Source organism: Mustela nigripes, chromosome X, assembly GCF_022355385.1.
Source record: "Mustela nigripes isolate SB6536 chromosome X, MUSNIG.SB6536, whole genome shotgun sequence".
NCBI classification, from domain to species: Eukaryota; Metazoa; Chordata; class Mammalia; order Carnivora; family Mustelidae; genus Mustela; species Mustela nigripes.
In genome coordinates, this window is record NC_081575.1 from 117559784 (window position 1) to 117581420 (window position 21637).

The 21637-nt window shown below is 52.8% G+C and overlaps 1 protein-coding gene across 4 annotated transcripts in view; it reads right to left on the bottom strand.

Moving 5' to 3' along the window:
• CLCN4 (chloride voltage-gated channel 4) overlaps positions 1-21637 on the bottom strand; it is a 58956-nt gene that overhangs the window by 20221 nt on the left and 17098 nt on the right. For all 4 annotated transcript variants that reach the window (XM_059385777.1, XM_059385776.1, XM_059385775.1 and 1 more), the window contains 4 exons: positions 13947-14101; positions 11863-11962; positions 7535-7722; positions 4735-4857 (listed from right to left, as the gene is read on the bottom strand). In XM_059385777.1, the coding sequence (XP_059241760.1) occupies positions 4735-4857; positions 7535-7722; positions 11863-11962; positions 13947-14090 (555 nt within the window). In that variant the 5' untranslated portion in view covers positions 14091-14101. The remainder of the gene's footprint in view (positions 1-4734; positions 4858-7534; positions 7723-11862; positions 11963-13946; positions 14102-21637) is intronic.

Here is a 21637-nt window from a genome sequence, read left to right on the forward strand (position 1 = left end):
GCCTGGCTGGCTCAGTCAGCTAAGTGTCTGACTCTTGGTTTCAGCTCGGGTCCTGATCTCAGGGTCACAGGATCGAGCCTCGCGTCAGGCTCCTGAATGGAGTACTTTCATCTCTGGCATTATTGATATAGATCTGTTTCTTAATTCATGGAGAAATACCAAGCGAGGGAGTGCGCAAGCACACGTTTCCAAAGAACGCAATGAGCTCCTTCCTATAAAGCACCAGTGAGGTCTTCTAGCTACACAGTCGGACGGTGTTTCCTGAACTAGCCCCTAACTAATGGCAGACTGGCGGGTCTTTAACTAGGGGTAGCGGGCTTATTTGAGCAGGTGCTCGGGGGATCTCAGATCTCTTTATTTAAGGGATGTTTTATTATGCCTGCCACAGTCCTACCCTTTTGTGTTGCCTCGGATAAAATTATCTATAATTTTTTGTCAGTTAGTTAATGTGGATTTGGACCCTAGGGTACAGTTGAAAGTGTGATACCATTTAGAAGATCACAAGCATCTAAATTACCTGAGCCTCTGCCAGCCGTGACACGCGGTGAAATGAACAATGTAACAGGTATTTGGTAATTTGCTATAATGATTTTATGGAATTGTCATGATCACATTAGGGACTAAAGAAAGCAAATTCATTGCCAGTAAATGCCAAAACCTAATCACTTGATTCGTATGAATCAACAGAGACTGAATCAGGCAGAGCTGTCGTGGGCTGTACTGGGGTGGTTTTCCAACCCGCAGGTGTTCAAGGTAAAAACCTTCCTGGCAAGTAAGTATTTGCGAGAGCGCTTCCTTTTTGTAATGAACTGCAACATCGGTTCAAAGTCAGTTTTAAGAGGACGTGATTTCTTCGAGCAACAATGGTTCTACCAACAAAGCAGACCGCGACGGGAAGAAGGAACCCCTTGCCTACTTCTAACTCCCCGGTCCAAGGACATTGTTCAGGTGCTTCATAGAGCTTAAACTAGAGCATTTGTTACACAAAAATCAGTGTTCTCTCAATCTGCATTTTTACCAGTGTTTCCAAAGGAATGCCCATTCTAGGCGATCAAAATGTTTCCAAGGCAAAGGCTGGGGAAGACAAGCAATGGGTAAATGTTGCCGAAGGGCACCCGAGCCTAAGTGCACTCTGTCGCTGCGCGCCACGTGACAGGAGGGAGAAGGGGGCTGTAGCTCAATCTGAGTGAAGTCCATTTACACAGCTAGCTGGGTTTCGACTAGGAGGCTCTTTTTACGCGTGAGACATTTATTTATATTTCCTTTTTACCCCGCCCCTTTCCTCTGAGAGCTGGACCCTAAAATTAGGGATTGCAAGCTCTCCTATAATAATAGTGAGAATTCTGCTACTGCTGAGTCACAGTAACCAAAACTAAATTATAATCGCAAACGGGTTCCTGGAGGAATAATCCTAAGAGATTATTGTGGGGGCACCTGGGTGGCTCCGTCGGTGAAGCGTCTGCCTTTGTCTCAGGCTATGATCCCAGGGTCCTGACTTCAAGTCCCAGCATTGGGCTCCCTGCTCAGCGGGGAGTCTGCTTCTCCCTCTGCCCCGACCCCCTCACCCCAACTCGTGCGTGCACGCTCTCCCTCTCAAATAAATAAAGTCTTTATTTTTTTTTTTTAAAGAGTTTATTTCTTTTTGACAGACAGAAATCACAAGCAGGCAGAGGCAGGCAGAGAGAGAGAGAGAGGAGAAGCAGGCTCCCTACTGAGTAGACAACCTGACATGGGGCTCGATCCCAGGACCCTGAGATCATGACCTGAGCTGAAGGCAGAGGTTTACCCACTGAGCCACCCAGGCGCCCTAAATAAAGTCTTTAAAAAAAGATTATGGCGAACTCTTTCACAAATTGAGAAACAAATCTGTTACATGTAATGTGTAGTTAGAACTGTATTAATGAAACAAGCACCCGTGTACCCACCAGCACAGCGGAGAGAAGACTGGGTACCTAGGAAAGCCCTGTGTTGGCTTCCTGGGTGGATCCTCCCTCCTCCCCCGGCCCAATCATCTTCTTGCCCGCCTTTACACGGTTAGCACACGTGCGTGTCAGTAAACAGTGTGTGCTTTCACTGTGGCGGTGTGTGGACTTCGTCTAAACAGAATCAGACTCTACATAATTCTGGCTGCTGCTTTCCTAAGTTTCATGCATATCAGCGTGTGCCTTACACGTCCACCACATCGAGATCATCACACTCAACTTTGGATTTAACTCTTTTCGAGTTCAGCTGTCACAAATACATGCCCTCTTTGGACAAAGACCAAGTCCAGGGAGCCCCTCACAGAGTTCACGTCCAAGCCCCCTGTCTGTCTACAAGATCCCAAGCTGAGCCAGGGGTCTCTGGTTGGGAACGGGGAGATGGCACGGCACATCACCCCTTTTCTTACTGCTTTAAACTCTCCAATTCCCCATCGGCCACCTGCTCATTTTGGAAAGGCAGTTTGGGTCCCAGAGAGCCTACAGTCAGGCAGTGGGATCGTCGGACGGAGAGCCCAATGCGAGTCTGTGCTTTTTAGTGTCCAGGGGCCTCAGCTCCAAGACACCAAATATGACACAGTCCGTTCTTCCGTAACACTGCTTTTGCAAACACAAATTTATTTCAGTGTGACTTGTGCACTGGGGAAGAACTAGAACATAATCAAATTTCGCGTCTGTTTTTGCCCAATTTCATCTGGGAGAAACATGAAATGCACGTGGAAAATGGCCCCAGCCAAACAGAGCGGGACTGGAAGGCACAAAATGCACACAGCATGGGCCTCCACGGCCACCAGTTCACACGTGCACTAGCAAGTCTGTTTCTTAACCGTTTCACATGTGTAAGCTGGGCTACTGGGGTTTTCTTTTAAGATTTTATTAACGTATTTGTAAGGGAGAGAGAGAGAGAAAGAGCACAAGCAGTGGGAGGGACAGGCAGAGGGAGAAGCAGACCCCCCACTAAGCGCGGAGTGAGACTCGATCTCAGCACTCCGGGATCGGGACCTGAGCCGAAGGCAGAGGCTTAAAGACTGAGCCAGGTCCCTGGGTTACTGGTTTTCTAGGTTTCTACCTCTTTCACAGGCATCACTGCTGGACATTTCTGAGGGTTGTGCTCCTGCTGCTGTCTGGCCCAGCAGCGCGGCGGTTTTGTCCATGTGATGCTGCACACCCCAGGGACCCGCGGGAACTCCTGGGCTGCGCGGGAGCAGAAGGGACTCACCAAGGCGACAGGAACCTGCCACGGCTTTGCTCTTCCGGTTCCTGCAGCAACAGGTTAATGCAAACCAACGCAAAGTCGGCCTGACATATTCTCTTTTCTCTCTCTCTTTCCTGGAACAGGACAACGTTGGGCTTTTCTTTTGACAATCTTTCAAGGACTCCTGCCCTTTCCAGGAACTGTCCAGAACAGCGGCAGTGTTGGCAAGGACCACCAAAGCGGGTGGGTGTGGGGGAGCAGGGACCAGTGTGCATCTGTTGCCACCACCGGTCGCATCTTTAAACTCACCTTCTCCACCTCTGGGGCGCTGCTGAAGCACCAGCTTGATTATAGTGATAATATAAGAAGTTTTTAAAAAATATATTTATTGATTTGTTTTACGGAGAGAGAGCACACGCGCATACACGCAGGGGGCAGGGGCAGAATGAGAGTGAGTCCCAAGCAGACTATGTGCTAAGTATGGAGCCCCACGCAGGGCTCATCTCAGGACGCCGAGATCATGACCTGAGCTGAAACCAAGAGTTGGTCTCTGAACCGACTGAGCCACCCAGATACCCCAATATAAGAACTTTTAAACTGGGGCACCTGGGTGGCTCAGTGGGTTAAGCCTCTGCCTTTAGCTCGGGTCATGATCTCAGGGTCCTGGGATCGATCCCCGCATCGGGCTCTCTGCTCGGCGGGGAGCCTGCCTCCCCCTCTCTCTCTGCCTGCCTCTCTGCCTGCTTGTGAGGTCTCTCTCTCTCAGATAAATAAATAAATAAAATTTTTAAAAAAAGAACTTTTAAACTTATTTCTGGCTAAAATGTTCACTGTCTGGGCTCTTGGAGGAACTCACTCGATTACCATCATTCTAGCTGGTAGATCCTCCTGGGTCTGAAGTTTGATCACAATCATTCCTCTTGGTCGATGAGGTCACTTCCCTCACGCTCACGTTACACGGAAGTGCTAGACAACGTAAGAACTCTGAACTTGGGGGGTGCGTTCACAGAGCATGTCCTGAATGTGGAATAAGTTTTTTAAAGATTGCTACTACCCTGTCACCAGAAGAGGAAAATGTGGCAAGGGAGCTCGCTCGTAAGAGGGCTGACTCATCAGTCAACGTCCTGAGCGACAAACCCCCGTTACTGTCTTGTCCCCATTACCTCACAGGTGCACTGACAAGTTCCTGAAGGGCCACATTTAGGTATGGGGTCGATGAACTGATTGCACAGGTTTGAGAGTTATGCGTGGCTTGCAAAGACAAGAATTTAATCATCTGAGAAGAGAAAGAGCGTTAAGTCCTGACACAGAGCATAAATTCTGGTGCCAGACGGCTGGGTTCAACTTGTAGCAAACCAGCTGTGCAGCCCCAGGCAAGCTGCTTAACCTCTCTGTGCTTCAGTTTCCTCAACTATCAAGTGAAAGACAGCAGAACCCACCTCACAGGCTCATTGTAAGGACTCAATGATTTAACACATAGCAAATGCTCGGGACCGTGCTGGGCACCTAAGCATTTGCTTTTCATATTACTGGCACAGAAGAAACTGGGCCACCACTCACCTCTGGTATACCGGAGCCACAGGCATATGGCGCAAACACGCGCACCAGGGAGACGGCCAAAAAGGCAAACAGCAGTGCCCACAGGATGTACATGAGGTAATTCAGAATGTAAGCACTGGCACCCTGAACAACACGCACAAAACGAGAAAGGACACGTGAGCAAAGGCAGAGCCCAGCACCACCCCGCCCACCCTCTCCTCGGGGACCGCAGGGCCTTGGCCAGGGACAGCTGCTCAGCTGGCCCTGTGTCCCCAGAGAGGCCAGTGTCGGTTTTCAGAGAGGCTGCCACTGCGCCGGCAGGTACACACCGACCCAGCCCCGGGGGGCCCTCTGGGAGCTGCTTGCACCTGCCCTCCCCCGGGGAGATCTGTGCCTGCATGTGTGCGGCAGAGGGCCTGCAGCTGGTCTCATCAGTCACGATGAAGGTCATGAACAGTGCGATGCCGGAAATTCTGCCGCAGAGCCCCTGGAAGGTTCCTCTGGTCCCATCCGCAGTGCACTGGCCTCTCTCGGCCCTCCCGTAGGCCAGTGGCAGCCCCGTATCCCGCTGTGGTCCAGGCCCCGTGAGCAAAATGCAGACACTCAAGGCCCTATCCCAGGGCTGCCGAGTCAGACACAGAGGGTGGCGGGGGGCGCAAAATGTTGTTTGGGCAAGCTGGCCAGCACTTCGAGGGCAAAACATGAGCTTCTCCTGCAGATTCATGCACTGAACCACTTATTCCAAATTATCTGATAAATGAAGAACACGCAGTCTGGGATCTTCGACCCTGAGTACCTGGTCTGCAGGGTGGGGACATGTCTGGTGGCCTCAGCTTCATGCCACCATCTGGGTTAGCCCAGTGAGGGGCGAAGGAAAGCGCGGTCACCGACAAGCCAGGCCACGGAGAAGGCCACACGTGCGCCTAGGAAATGCCAAACCACATTCCAGGAGACCGCTCTGGCCTTGGCAATCACTTTTATTCACACCCTGTGCAAGAGCGATCAGACTGAGGAATACATTCCAGCCACTTAAAACCATACTTTTTTGAGAGTAAAAATAACTTCTCATTCTTACTAATAGCTCTTCTTTGAATCAAAGTATAAATCTTAGAAATGGCTGAAAAGATGAACAGCCATATTCCCCCAACAAAAAAAAAAAAAAAAAAACATATTGTAAGTAAGAACAAGAAATAAAATATGGTATCTAGCCAATTCTGCCTGCCCATTCCCATCAACCCAAGTAGAGAATTTATTTTGGGAAGAAATGGAGAGCACTGAGAACATGGGAGATTTCAAGTACCCTGTCTCCTTCTGAGATTGGAAAGAATCAATTTTCAATTCTACTGAGGAAGAGGTTTAGCAAAATGGCCCATCCTCAGCTGTGGTCAAGTCCATGGGGGGGATGCACGTGGTTGGGGATGGGGTAGAGGGCAGAAGAGGGATAAAGCACACCCATCGTCTAGAAATACACCCTCGCCCTAGCCCTCCTGTGGATCCCACCCACCTAGCTGCCCCGCCCCACCTGGGCTTCCGATCTGTCCATGACCCACAGTCACTGTAATGGCCCCTGGATTCAGTTACAAGTTAACTCTTCCCGAACGAAGACTTTTGTACAGATGGGAAGCTCTAAGTGCCTTGAAGGCAAGCGCCCAGTGTGTAGCTACCTGGACCCTCCTATCACAGAGGCCCAGAAACATCCTCAGCAATGCACTCTTAAAATGCCTTGGAAGACGAGTACTTAAGCCACAGTGGGGCGGCACGTCCCACATGCTAGGATGGCTAGAATCGAACCCAGACAATCACAAGTGCCGGCGAGGAGGTGGACCAACGGAAAGCCTCACACACACGGCGGGTGGCACTGGAAAATGGGGAACTCACTCTTGAAAAGACTCCTCCAAAGGTTTAACACAGAGTTACCACAGGACACAGCAATTTGCCAACTAAGTGGAGCCCCAAGAGAGATGAAAAATAAGCCCACGCAAAAACCTGTATTCAAACGCTCAAAACAAAATCATTCCTAACGGCACAAGAGGGGAAGCAGCCCACATTCATCAACTACGGAGTGGCTAAGTGTGGTCCAGCCATACAGTGAAACGGGATTCAGCCACTGAAAGGAGGGAACAGCAATTTATCCCACAGCACGAACCCGAAACACGGGATGCTGAGTGAAAGAGGTGGGCACCCTGAGTCAGAGTTCTTTTTAGCACTCTACTCCGCACAGTGCAGGACTCCACTTGGACACAAAGAGATCAGGGGTTGCTTAGGGCTGGTGGGTTGGGAGGAATGGGGAGTGGCTGCCAACGGGTGCAACGGTTCTTTGGGGATGATGAAGGTGTTCCAGAACGGTCTTGTGGTGACGTTGAAGGAGGGGGTCTGCACAACTCTGAATCTTCTAAAAACCAGGGCCCTGAACACTTTAAACGGGCAAACCATGTAGAATGTGAATCGTATCTCACTAAAGCTGGTACTGTTTTTTTGTTAAAAAAAAAAAAAAAAAAGATAACTTCTTTTCATATCGGAAGGTGTAAAAAGCAGCCCTGTTTCTTCAGCACAGTCAGCACATCCCCCTCGGGAAGAAAAAAAACAAGACTTTCACAAACACACACATACATCGTGCACGTAAATCAGTAGGGAAAGCTTTTCCGACTCAAGTTTGCGCGTCAGAGCCAGAAGAAGCCAAGCCGCACTGGGACTGAACCAAGGACGGTCATCAGAACAGACACCGGAAGGGAGCACGAGCAGCCACGGAAGGCCCAGGGCTGCTCCAACGTGCCTGCGGAGCGGCAGGGGCTCCCAGCCAGGACCCTGCCCAGGAACCCACCTCCGACTGATTCACCAGCAGCTCCGACCATTTCTGCCAGAGGGGACACTTGTCCCTGTCCTCAAAAGTGGTCTCGTTGGAAGTCCAGCAGCACTGCTCGTGGCTGTACCAGAAAGCGGACAGGCAGACCCCCTCCTTCAAGTCGGTCATCCAGTCCACGGCGAGATCGATGACTCCGGCCAAGGTGCCTGGAAGCAGCAGCAAGAGCCACTCAGAGGAAGTGTCCTGTGATGAGGCGGGAGAACACAGGGCCCGGGGGCCAACGCGGGAGCCCCGCAGCAGGGCAGGCCTTGACGGGGGAGAGGGGGACCATGCTGTGGATGGGGCACGAGAGAGGTCTCCTGAGCACTCCCGGTGTGACCAAGGCCATGCCCAGCCCCAACAAGAAACAGAGGCTGAGGACAGGTGGTGCTTGGGTGGCTGAAATCCGGCAGGAACGACAGACATTCAGGGCTTAAGTTCTCACAAGCCACTAGGGCCAAGCAGCTTTCAAAATTCATCCCTTCCAAATCCTAGAAACAGGGTACACGGGCTCTATAAATGAGGCTACCCCCTCAGGGGCTTCTGGGCCCTGATGCTGGGATCACACACTTGAAATATTTCTCAGGCAAACCTGACAATCCAGACACAAGGGAGGCATGAGGACCATAAAAGCCTCATCATTTAAGTGAGGTTTTGCCACCAAATGGGAACCAAATTTGGAAAATCCCACTTGTTAGAACTTTCTGGATTTTAAAATCATGGATAAGGGATTGTGGATCTATTATGTAAGTAGGTAACTACTTTAAAGGCAGATAGAAGTGAGATGTCTTAGAGTGTGCAGTGGGCCACGGGAGGCTACCTTGGATCTCCTTCTGAATAACCCACAGTTCCGGAGTCTTCTACAGAGGCAGGGAATACTTTCAGGCTACTAAATTTTTCAAACTTTTACTGGATCCTTCTAACACTATCAGTCCCCCACCTGCACCCGTACACCTGCATCAGGGTTGGCCCTTCCCTGCTCCCCCATTACATCGAAAGCGCCCACTGTTCTTGGGAGATCACCCGAATCCTTTGCAGGTGCCAGACTCGAACAGCTGGCCCCTCAAACCCTCCCCGCCTCATCTCTTTCCATCACTAACACCCCCATCCTGCCCACACCATGTTCCTGGAGCACCCCTGCTTCGCCTCTCTACACCACCTCTAGCAGCACTGCCCTGCCCCGGCCCCAGCAAGCTCCTACTTATCTTCCAGCTTCAATATTTACATCACTTCTTCCAGGAAGCCTTTCCTGGGAAGTCCAAGTCTGGGCTACGCATAGTTTCCGGCCATTCCCCCATCATCATAACTCATATCCTCATCACGAGTGTGTGTGTGTGTGTGTGTGTGTGTGTGTGTGTGTGTACGGTGTCGAGACCTTAAGTGTGGGGGGGGTTGTGTAGTGCGGTTTACACACCAAGGTAGGGGTCAGGCCAGATGTTCAGACTGTGTGTCCACTCTAAGCAGGCAAGGGCCACCTGCCTTGTCTACTGTTTTATGTATCAAGTATGTGGCAAGAACTTCATTTCCATGGGGCAGTAAATGAATGAATGAAAATCAGAGAACCCAGGTCGATCCATTTACTCGAGAGGTAGTTACTGAGCACCAAGTGCCTATGAGCTAGTCCCTGTTCCACGCCCCTGGGAAATGGCAGTGAACACAGCAGGCTCAGATCCCTGCCTCGGCAGCACCGCACGACACAGGGAGACGGGCCACTGGACAGCAGAAGGAAATCAGGGGCTCTGGGAGAAGGCAGCTAAGTGCTAGGGAGCAACCTGCAGCCCGTGACAACGGTGCGGCCCCTCTGGGAAACAGCGCGGCAGTCCCTCAGGTAACACACAGCTGCCATCTGACTCAGCAAGTCCACTCCGGGGCGAGCGCCCAGGAGACGGGACCACACGCGTCTATGCAACACGCGCAGGTGAATGCTCCCAGCGGCACTACTCGCAGGAGCCAAAGACCAGAAACAGCCCCGCGCCCCATCCTGCGGAACGGCCGGGTCGGATGGGCTCCAGCCACACAGCGCACTCGAACTTGGCAGCAAAAAACAAGCGGAGCTGCTGCCCGCTCCGCGCTGGGGCCCGGCACCGTGGCGCTGAGTGCGGAGGCTGATCGCCGGACCCCGTGCGGGAGGCTCCCGCCTCCCCGAGATGGCCAGGCCGGGCCAATGTGGGGGGCCACAAGTTAGGGTCAGCAGCTTCCTGGGGCTGGGAGGGGGCTGGGGGCCGCGGGCCTTGGTAGCCAGGGCTGTGCAGGTCCTTTGGGAGCCGGAGAGAATGTTCTAAAAGGGGCTACACTGAGGGTTTTGCAACTCTGAACGTGTCAGAAACCGCCGCACTGTACACTCCGACGAGGTGAACGGTGTGGACTGTGAACACTATCTTAATAAAGCTGGCACATGAACACGCACACACCGGCACTGGAGCGAGGGGCACGGGGCCGAGAGAGGGAGAGAAGATCAGAGGATCACTGGGTCTAACCCCCTCGCCTTCTTTAGGTCTTTGTTCAAATGTCTCCTGGCGCTGGAGGCTCCAAGTCCCACTCTCTCTCCAGGCCTGGATCTTGATCTCCGCCAGGAGGCAGCGCTGAGCGGCGGGTTTCGTTCGTTCGGTGGAACAACAGCGACACCCAGTGGGGACTCCCGATAAGCGCCCCGCAGAAGAGCCGCCGGCCTCGCCATTGAGAGTGTCAAAACACCCCGTCCAGGATGGAGCTGCAGAGGGAGGGCTGGCCAAGCCAGGGGACCCCTGAGTCCTCCCCACTGTCAGGACAGCTGGAGAGGAGCACAGCGAAGGGGACACGATTTGCTGGCTCTCCTTTCCCGGCACTCTGCAGCCACGTGCACTGTCAGCGTGTGTCCCCCCCCCCCCCCCCCGCCTTCTCACTGCCTCCTGTATTCCTCTGGAGGGTGTACCTAGAGCGCCCCTCGCCGGGGTGAGGGGCCCCAACCCTGGCCCCACATTAGGATCATGGGTGGGGGCTGGTATGAGGGGAGGCTCTCCCCAATGCTAGGGTACCATCTCCAGGGAGACTCTTGAAGCCCAGGCAGCAAAATTTTTTGCTTTCATTCCCCAGGGGAGTCTTCCAGAAAGGACTGGCAGAAATTGGGCAGACGGGGAAACCAAGAGGGAGGTATCAGATTTGTTCAACAGAGCCCAATTGGGCTCTTACAGGAGTCAGTAAATCCACGCTCTGCTGTCTGCTCCAGCAGATGCTAGAACATCTATTCCGGATTTCTTCATTTTCTCTATTTATTTTTCCTGCCTAGAAGCCAAGAATCATGATACGGTACATAGTTTCATAAATCTCTTCTAAATAAAGACATCAAAATTCACAGCAAATGCCTACCCTGCCCGCCTTCAAAGGTGTTCGTGGAAGCAAACAAATTGGTGGTGAGACACCAGATAGCCATGAAATCGAGTCCCTGTCACCACAGCCCTGGGAAGGGAACACTAAAACTGGGGAAATGCGGGAACCCTCCCGGCAAGCGAGCCCCCCCACCCCGCACAGCGGGGTAGGGGAGAAATGAAAGAATGCCCAGAGATCGGGCTCCTCGGTCATCACAGTTTGTGTCTGTGCCCCGTTAGTATTCGGTCTTTCTGAGAGCATTTACTATATCTGCCTTTATGACAGTCACTCGCTGATCAATCCGGTAACTGTCACTATTATGTTATCACAGGTAAGTGATTTTTATTAAGGGACTCACTTTTAGCGTGCTCGGTTTTTTTTCTTCTTAGACATTAACCTTCAGAGCCTCCTAAAAGGAATTACATCTCGGGAAAGAGTTTCCACGGAGAGCTGGTACGTTTGATAGTGAAAGGGCAGGTTTCCCCTCCAGATATGCCTCCATTTGCTCTGGAAGCATCAACTGCTCACAAGCCTGGTGCTGGGGTTATAAAAACAAAGGGCGCAGCATCCCCAAGTGTCAGATCGACGCACGGGCCGGAGGTACTCGCCATGGGCCTCCCTCCAACCCTGTGCATGTCTCGAACGTGCTCTGAGTTCCCCACTGTGTGCACAACTCACTCCAGGGCCTGTGTGGACACAGCGAGCCGGCTCACCAAGTACAAAAGTGACTGCATCTGGGCTCCATGCCCTGGACTCTTGCCTTATTGGGGTATGTTTAATGTTAAAGGTGCGGTCATCGGTTCTGCTCCCGGGTATTTCAAGTAATAGATCCCTTGCACATGGTAAAAGAGAATCGGTCCCTTTCTAGAACACCAGCCCAAACCGGGGCAGCTGGGCCTCCGGGGCCCCGCCCCTGGAGCTCCAGTCCCGGAGGGTCCCGCGCGCCACCCCCCACCACGTACCCGCCAGCAGGCCGATGAGCAGCATCACCACCCAGCCTGACCAGGCATCCAGCAGACTCTTGATGAACTCCCATATGGACTCCTTGCTTTTGCTGGTTATCTAGAAGCAGAGAGACACGGTAGGTGACCGCCGAAGACTTGGAAGCCCCTCACCCAGATTCACTTGATTACAAAACTTCCTAAGTGTGATTTGAACCCCGATGATTCAGAGGCCATTCTGAAGGGAGACAGCGATTCCCTGTCACGGTTTTAAATCAGAATGACCACTTTCACCCTCCCCGGATGGTCTGCTCATGAAGCCTTCTTTTGTCTTCAAGGTCAGATGTTAACAGCTGGAACTGTGCATTGGCTGGCATGGGTCACCTTTGCCAGGCGGGCGGACGCGTCCGAGCACACTGTGGGGACACCCCCTCCCCCCAACCCTTGCTCTGAGGCGCCGTTCCTCTCACAACCCCTTAGAACATTTTCTGGAAAGATGTTGGGCTCTGCGGGTCAGCCGGCCTCTGTCGCGAGCACTCAGCTGTGCTGCGGCGGCCCAGACGGAGCCGGGAGGAGTGTGCCGGCAAGTGGGCACGGCCGTGTTCCAAGGAAACTGTCCTGACCGGAGCAGGTGCCCGGCTGGCCCAAGGGCCAGAGTCCAGCAACCGCCGCTCCGGGCCCCAGGCCGTCCCCTCGCCCACGGTCTGCACACCAGAGCCCGGAGGCCGGAGAGTCTTCTGGACTCCGCCTCACTTGCCCGCCACCACTTCGCTGGGGCCCCTCCCTCACCTCTCCCTGCCTCTCCCCGGTTGTCTGTCCCAGGCGCCCCCCACCTCCCTGGGTACCCGCTCAATCTCGGCAGGGCCCAGAGCGCTGACCCCCGCCTTACCTCTCCCTCCGCCCACCCAGGCCACCTCGGCCACCTCTACAGCTTCAGCGCCCACTCACAGGCCGGGCCCCCCTCCCCCCGCACCGCAGCCCTGACCTCACCCTTGAACTTCAGAGTTCTTGCTGCCTGCCAACCCCACCCCCAGCTGCAGGCTGGGAAAACGGCTCAAACTCGCGGTGGCTGACACAGAACTCAGCGGCCTCCCCCTCACATCGGTTGCTCCCCTGCCCTCCCTTCTGGCCAACGAGAGCATCACCCCCTTTCTAACGGAGGCCGGGGCCGCATCCGGGACTCTGCTCCCTGCCCATCCCCAATAAACGCCCCCCCAAATCTGGTCAGGGGCTCCCCTCAGTACCTCTTGACCCCGAGCCTCTCTCGCGTGCGCTTCACTGCCTTTGGTCAGAACTTCTTCCTCTTTCTCCTGAACTTACTCCCAAGCTTCCTGTCTGTCCCTCTGCCGTACGCCTTTCTCCCACTCTGGGACGGTGAAGAGGAAACCCAAACACGGCTTCATGCCTCCTTGGTGGTTCCCGGCGCGGCCCCTGCCCACGACCTCCCCTCCTGGGGGGCCCTCCCCCAGGCCGCAGAGCTCCTGAACCGTCTACTGGGCCGTATTCTCTCAGGCCTCTGTGACTTAAAAAAGGGCCCCTCCTGATTTTAGAAACTTTTCTCCTTTCTCCGCGTAGTAAAGTCCTAGTCCACGTCCAAGGCCCGACAGAAATGTCACCATCTCTCAAAACCCCTTCCCTAACCGGCCCGCCTGAATGATCGCACAGCACTTACACCCCGCCGTATGGTGGCCACGAAAATGGAGACTGATGGCCCACGAGCTGCCAGGCCTGCGGTCTGTGCTTTCATACACACGCAGCTCCCCCGGTCTGCAGACAGAATGACCTCCAGCCTTGCAGAGCAGAAACCAGGGTCTAGAAACGGCGCCCCAGAGCTCACCCAGCCTCAAGGCGTTGAGGACGGGATGTACTTGATCTTCAGCTTCCGGAGTCCCCTCATCGCCCTCCACACCGCACCCCTGTACGACACAGCCTCCCGCCCCAAGCGGGCCACCTCGTGATCGCCTGTCCACATCTCTGCCTGCCTCGCTAGCCCTTCTCTTCTCTTCCTCGGACTCTCGCCCAGCATGTGACAGGTGAGCTAACCCTATCTCGGCGACCGCCCCCGAAGGGAGCGCCTCCGACACGTCTTCGTGAATGCCACCCACCTTTCTGTGTCTGTCGGTGTCCCGGGACTTCTCCCGCAGCCAGTCGATGGTGTGGAAGTCCTCGTACGTCCCCACATCGGGGAAAGGCTCGTCGAGGAAATCCATCAGGTTTCCAGAGCCGCTCATCGCTCCAGCATTGACCATGCTAGTTACACCTGGGAGAGAAAGCCTGGCATGAAAACCGTCACTCAGGACATCCGCAGAGACACGGCAGAGCAAGCCGCACGTAGCAATTTCTTACACAAGAAATCGCTTCCGCACGGGCATCTCTGCTGCCACGAAATACAGATACGCTCCGTCTTAGCCCCTTCAGGCTGCTGTAACGGGGCGGCTTAGAAACAGAAATGTCTCCCTCGCAGTCTTGGAGGCTAGAAGTCCAAGATCAAGGCACTGCAGGGTCGGTGTCCAGTGAAGACCCTCATCCTGGTTCATAGGCAGCCATATTTATTTATTATTTATTTATTTATTTATTTATGTATTTATTTATTTGACAGACAGAGGTCACAAGTAGGCAGAGAGGCAGGGAGAGAGAGAGAAGAGGAAGCAGGCTCCCCGCTGAGCCACCAGGCACCCCCATAGGCAGCCATCTTCTTGCTGTGTCTTCACGTGTCGGAAACAACCGTGAAGTTCTCCGGGCTCTCTTTTATAGGGACACCCTTCCCACTGGTGGGGGCTCAGCTCTCCCGGCCCGACCATGGCCCAAGGGCCTCACCTCTTAATACCATCCCATTGAGGGTTGAGTTTCAACACATGAATTTGGGGGAGACACCAACCTTCAGGCTGTAGCTCAGTCGAGTTTTGTTATCTGCACCTGTTACGTTCTATAAATCACCACGAACAAGTTAGCGACTACCAAAGCGATGTCCCTAAGTGCTATGTAGGGCTGGGTTCCTACAAGCCTCTGGTCATGTTTTTGTAAACCAGTCAATACACGACCCCGCTTTCTGTGTTTCTGTTTTAAGACATCTTCTTGAGGGGCGCCCGGGTGGCTCAGTGGGTGAAGCCTCTGCCTTCAGCTCAGGTCATGGTCTCAGGGTCCTGGGATCGAACCCCACATCGGGCTCTCTGCTCAGCGGGGAGCCTGCCTCCCCACCCCCCCCCCCCCCTACTTGTGATCTCTCTCTGTGTCAAATAAATGAAATCTTTAAAAAAAAAAAAAAAAAGACCTCTTCTTGAACATATACCACTGATTCGTTAACACACTGAAATCCCGACTGCATCACTACAATTCATACCTGAACGAAGTTTATCTGCCCAACGGCTTCTCTCTACTAGGCGCACCACTGCCTTCTCGCATCTGGAGACACCAGAGACCCTCCAGCCCTGCATTTAGGGCCCATGACAAACAGCAAATTACCAATAATTTTTTTTTAAAAAGGCACAAAAATGTGAAAAACATGGCATTAAACAGTCTGTACAAAGGACGCTTGTTCAGAGTCAGAGCTGAATGACGTAAGATGGCGGGGCCAGGAGTGTGCTTCTCGGGTGACTCGAACTTCGTGCGACTCTGTGCACACACGTCTGTGAGTAACCGGGAGAGTCCCCCACGTACCAATTTGGGGGTTACGAGTACATTTTAGTGGGGAGGCCAATGCACAACCGTGAAGTATGAAGTTTGACCACATGCATCTCTGAAAAACCTCGAGTTCTGCAAAGAGCAAGGCGTCAAAACGAGAGGGCTGCGAGGCAAACAGGGCAGGGCGCGCCGGTCCCAATCCAGAGCCTGCCCCCGAACCCGTAATCCGTTCTCCGGTGAGATGAAGTACGCAGCACGCGGGGATTCAAACCGCGCAGCCAGAGCGGAGTGAAATGCTGACGCGACATTCTTCGCTGTGGAAGCCAAGGCAATCCGTGAGGGCAGCGGCCCTGTTTAGGGGGTCCGGGGCAGAGGCGGGGAACCCCCTGGAGATGGACAACCTGCCACATGTTCTGGTCTGGTGTGTGCGCCTCAAAAATTCGTATGCTGAAACCCCACCCCGCGGTGTGACGGTGTTAGGAGGTACGGCCTTTGGGAGGTGACGAGGTCGGGAAGACAAAACCTTATATAAAAGAGACCCCAGAGTGCTCCCTCACCCCTTCCGTCGTGTGAGGACACAACGAGACGTCTCTGGTGGAGAAGAGTCTCTGCCAGCACCGCCCCCCCACCCCGATGTCAGACTTCCAGCCTCCAGAAGCGTGAGGAACAATGTCTCGTGTGTAGAAGCCCCCCAGTCTGTGGGATTTGATCACCGCAGCGCAAACAGACCAAGACAAGCCAGGAGCCACGCCCGGCTGGCAGCACACCGCCCTGGGCAAGGAAACCAGGGTTACAGGCACTCACTTTTCATTTTTCTTAAAATACAGTCAGTAGGGCTCCTGCTGCCAGGACAGTAGCCAAGCTGAGAGTTTCTCCTTTTCCTGCCTAAGATAACAATTCTCCTCCCACTCTCCTGGCTCCCCGGGTCTGGAAAACAACCCCGAATAAACCAAGACACCTTCCACGTTATACCGCCATCAGAGCCTGATTTTACACATCACACAGGAGCTAAGTTGAGATGCAGAAAATGCTTTGCAGCAGGACCAACGCTCCCCCACCAGTTAGCAGGGGGAAAAGTAATACAGTCTCACAAAGACAGGAGGTTGGAATAAGCACTAAATAAAAATTACTTTGGCAAAGAGCATGGAAATGTGAATTATAGGACGAGGACCACAAAAGTGCTGGAGTCGATGGTTAAAAAGGTGAAGGGCAGTTATAAAAATATTGGAGCATGGGCTCCGCTCGTTGCTTTATGTATTGTTACATACGGAGGACTCAACCACGACCTGATGAAACTGCATTTTAATCAAATTGAAAAGTCGCTATGGGCAAAGCGGGGTAATCACCTTACAAGCAATAAAGTGGCGATAGTGAGTGATTTATTGACGGTCTGTGCAACCCGGCTGCTTTAAAACTTCAAAAGTCTGAGGCCTGAGCCATGCCAAGCTGAAAAGTATACCCGTTGATGAGTACCCAGGGAAGAGTCATGTTGCATAAGTCAGTAGCAACCACTAATAAAAGGGAAGGAGTAAAATTAGAAAGCAAAGACTTCGTTCTCATTTCCACAAAAAACAAGGTGGTAATAGCTTTGTGTTATATGTGGCACAGAAAATCTCTGATGGGAAAAATAAGGCAGCCGACTGTTGACCCACAATGGAGAGCCCTCGTGAGGAAAAACCAGCCTAGGAGAACAGCAGAGACTTGGACATTCTATGAAAAGGGAGTTCACGTTACCTGAAATTTAACCAGAATCTCTAGTCAAGCAACAACTCCAGGCAATGATGGTTGAACTAAAAAGTCACTCTCGAGGACAGTTAACATCTTTACATTTTGATGGAGCACGTCACGGTTCTGACACATAGACGTGTAACTGGTAAAGGAAACTAAACAAGATCTAACTTGCAGATCTAATCGGGGCTCACTGGGAGCCCAGGAGGAGATGCTGAGGTCACTTCTGACTCCAGGATTAAGTGAGACAGAAGGGTCCAGGAGAAGTCTCAGAAGAGGACATACAGGTTAGAATTCTACCTGGAATCCATCTGGGAGAGCTGGACGGCTGAGGAAGGAGCATCCGGCCAAACAGGGAGCGACAAAGTGAACTCTGAGGACTCGCTAACTGAGAAATAAAGAAATAAAGACCTATATGCGTCCGTTACGGTACAAGGAACAACCCCAAATGGATACTTAGCAGGGAGTCACTTATCTCCTCTTATCTGTTTTTATTTCTTCTCGCCAATATGAGCACTTCTGACAGATGCCACCCATGCTTATGGCCTCAAGGCCTTGGTTTCAGGAAGGACAACATCCAAGAACCTGGATCTGAGAGCCCTACGTGGTCCGGATCAGCACCTGCTGCCTGGTTTTATAAATGAAGTTTTAGTGGAAGGCGAACCATGCCCAGGCATTTACATACTGTCTATGGCTGCTTTCCCATAACAAGATCAGGGCCAAGGAGTCATAACAAAGACTACGTGGCCCACAAATCCTGAAACATCTACTATTTTGACCATTGACAGAAAACGTTTGCTGATCCCTGATCTATGCAACAGGCTGACTGCAAAAATGGCCGTATTCTCTACGCCTCCCTGGGTCTACCGCACATTCAGTGGGACTTCCCGGGTCCCCCTCATTAAGAGGCAGAGTCCGTTTCTCCACGCAGTGAATCTGGACTGGCCTGTGACATAGCACAGAAGGCATTAGCATGCACGTTCGAGTCTAGATCCCAAGAGGTAATGCAAACTCTGCTTGTTTGCGGGGGCAGGGGGGGTTGTTTGTTTGTTTTCTGGACCTCTGCCTCTGCCATGACAAGAAGCCTAGGCTCGAATGCTGGAAGGTGAGAGACCACATGGAATGGAGCAGGGTCAGCTCAGCTGAGGCCAGCCAAGATCACCTAGGCCCAGCCAAGCACAGACTTCCGAATGAGTCAGCCAAGATCAGCAGAGTTTGGCCCCATCAAATCACCCAGCCCACCCGCAGACCGCAAGAAAAATAACTGGTCATTGTTTCAAGCCATTGGGTTTGTTGAAGGGGTTGTCACGTAGCAGTGTTTAACAGTGTTCCTCGGGCTCCCGAGGGAGACGAGTAATGAAGACAGATAAGCTAGTTGCGGTATCGCGGACAGACTTCCGGGGAGGACAGGAACAGCGATGGAGGATAAAACTGCCAACAGAGATGGGATGGAATCAAATTTCATGCTGGAGGTATCTGGCCTGCCTCTCTGCCTACTTGTGATCTCTCTGTCAAATAAATAAATGAAAATCTTAAAAAAAAAAAAAGGGGGGGGGGGGGAGGCGCCTGGGTGGCTCAGTGGGTTGGAGGTATCTGGCCTGACAAAGTAACAACTCCTACCCAACCGCATTTACCTACAAGGGGACTCTGCAAGACACACACGGCATCTAAATCTTTTATCCAATCCTTTCAGGCGAGAAAGTATCTACAGGTTCCGTCTTGCAGTATGATGACTGCTGACATCAAGTGCTCCGCAGCAGATGACAACAGACCCTGTCCAGTAAAACTCATCTCTCCCGGGGCCCAGTGAACACGGCCTGTGTTAGCTGGGACAGTATTAGTGAGGCGATTTATGACTCTGATACTGAAGACAACTCTGGGTGGGTTGGCTCACCCTCAAAATAGGGATCTGTACCATTTAAAAGAAAACTGGACTTCGCATAGTCATATAACAAAATGGTTTCTAGAAAACAAGTGAAAGTGGGAAATCACCCAGATCAAGATAAAGAAGGACAGGTTCTAAGCATGATCAAGGCCACAGCGAACACAGAGCTCCCCACGCCAGGACTGTCAGCACGTCAGGCAGAAATCCATTCTTCTGAGTGTGCTGTGTCCTCTCCCTCTCCAAAATCCTGTTCTGTTTGGCGTGCTCTGCGCCACGTGCATTAATTTCCCCAGAGCGAGCTGCAGGCTTCCTCCTTGGCAACCAAAAGCATTCTCTTTCTTTCTCGTGTTTTTAAATAATTGGTAGTTAACAAAATAACACAAGATCCACCTTGCTGACAAATTTTCAGGGGACAGCACTCTGTGCAAAAGGTTGTACAGCGGATCTCAAGGTATTTTTCATCTTCCGTCACTGAGACTTTCTATACACCGAACCACGACTCCCCATCTCTGCTCCCCCCGGCCCCCAGCAACCAACGGGAGGAAGAGTTCGGTCCCGTGTAAGTGAAATGACGCAGATTTGTCATTCTGTGACCAGCTATTTCACTCAGCAGAACATCCTCCAGGTCCATCCGTGTGGCTGCAGGACTGCACTTCAGAGGCCAGTGGACGTACATGTCACATTTTCCTCGTCCACCTATCGGCCGGCGGGTCTTCAGGTGGCCTACTTGTCTCTGTCCTTCTCCCAGTGGATCATGGCGCTTCCACCACTCGGTAAGGGGCACAGGCCTGCAGGGAGCTCTGGTACCTCAGACAGGGGCTGGGAGGCAGCAGATGCCCAGTCATGCGCGCAGTATAAAGCAAGCCCGGCGACCCCCAGCCCACGGGCCGAATACAGCCCACAGCCTGTTTTTGAAAATCGAGTGTTAGGGGCACGCAGCCACATGCCTTCGTTCACGCCATGGCTAGGGCTGCTTGGTGCTCCCAGGGCCCAGCACAGTAACCGCGACGCGGCCTGGAAGGCTCACCGTGCGGAAAATATTGCCCATCTGACCCCTCACAGGAAACACAAGCTAAGCCCTGAGTGGCAGCCAAGTCACCACAAGGGGACGCGCAGGGGAGAAGGGGCCAGGGCAGGAGCGGTCTGTGCGATGCCCACGCTGTCGGCCCATCCCCCAGCACTCGCCCCTGCCGCGACCGGCCTTCACCGCGTACTAGAGGCTCGGTGTCTTTCCATCTGAGTTTGCATTTTCTGTTCCAACTCCCCATGTCATCTGGGAATTAGCTGATAGAGAAGGCGGCAAACACGGCAGCGTGGTCTGATCTGGGGGAGGAACACTGGCAGAAAAACTGTCAGGCTCTGAGGGCACCTGGCCACTGGCGGGCTGAGAGAGGCGGCGACAGGGGGAGGGTCGTGGGAAAGCACCAGGACGCCTCTCCGTAGGAGAGGGGACAAACAGGGCAGGGGGCAGACCCACGGGGGAATGCCGCGGACGCGGACGCGGACGCGGAGACGGTCAAATGCATCACCCATGGGCCAAATGCAGAGCACTGCCTGCTTCTGGAGGGTGCACGAGCTAAGGGTGTCAGACAAAAGCTGGAAATAAAAGATTCCATTTATGTGACGTTCACAAACAGGCCATTCATCTGTGGTGGGAGGTGTGTATGCACAATGGTCCCTTTAGGGGTGGAAGGGGCCACAGAGGGCTTCTGGGGGCCTGCTGCATTCTGCTCCTTGACCCGGGTGTGGGTTATGTAGGGGAGTTCCCCTGACAAAAATTCGTGGACGTGCACACTTGTGATTCGTGCATTTTTATATGTAGATAATTTACTTACATAAAAAGCTCAGCTAAGAAGAGGGATCTCAGTCTGCCAGCACCTCCAAAGAAGGTTTCCACGTGACCCAGCAATTCCACTCCCAGGCTTAGACCCCAGGGCACTGAAAACATGTCCCACACGAAGACTTATACACAAATGATCAGAGCATTATTCCCACGAGGCCAAACGTGGAAACAACCCAAATGCCATCAACTGATGAACAGGCTAGGCCCCAAAAAGGCAACTAAAGGATCTCACTTGCAACATTTCAACCTGGAAGCTTTGGGAAAAGCAAAAAGGTAGTTTCTAACACTAACACGGACACACACACTTAGAGGTTTCTACGATACCCTACAATCAGAAGTTTCTCCAACTAATTAGCTACCCCAATGCTTCAAGACTCCAGATGCCCTTGGCTGGTGAATAGATATGATCATACCATAGCTCTAACCAAGTGTTTGAGCTCGAGGTTACCTGTAGTCACAAGATACTGCAAAAAGCTTCATTTCCTACTGCTTTTCCAGAAGTTCCAAAAGACATCACAAGCAGCCACTCCAAAGTCCCTTGTCCTCCAGCCCTACATGCCAGCCTCTCCTGTAAATATCACCAGAATGGGGACCTCTGGTCGCAGAGGGCGCTCTGCCGGCGGCCCTTCTGCTTAGGACCCTGGAGTCCCTGGGGAAGGTCCTGTGGGTCCAGGGCACACATGCGAGGAATGCCTCCTCCTTCCCCCCCCCCCCCCCCC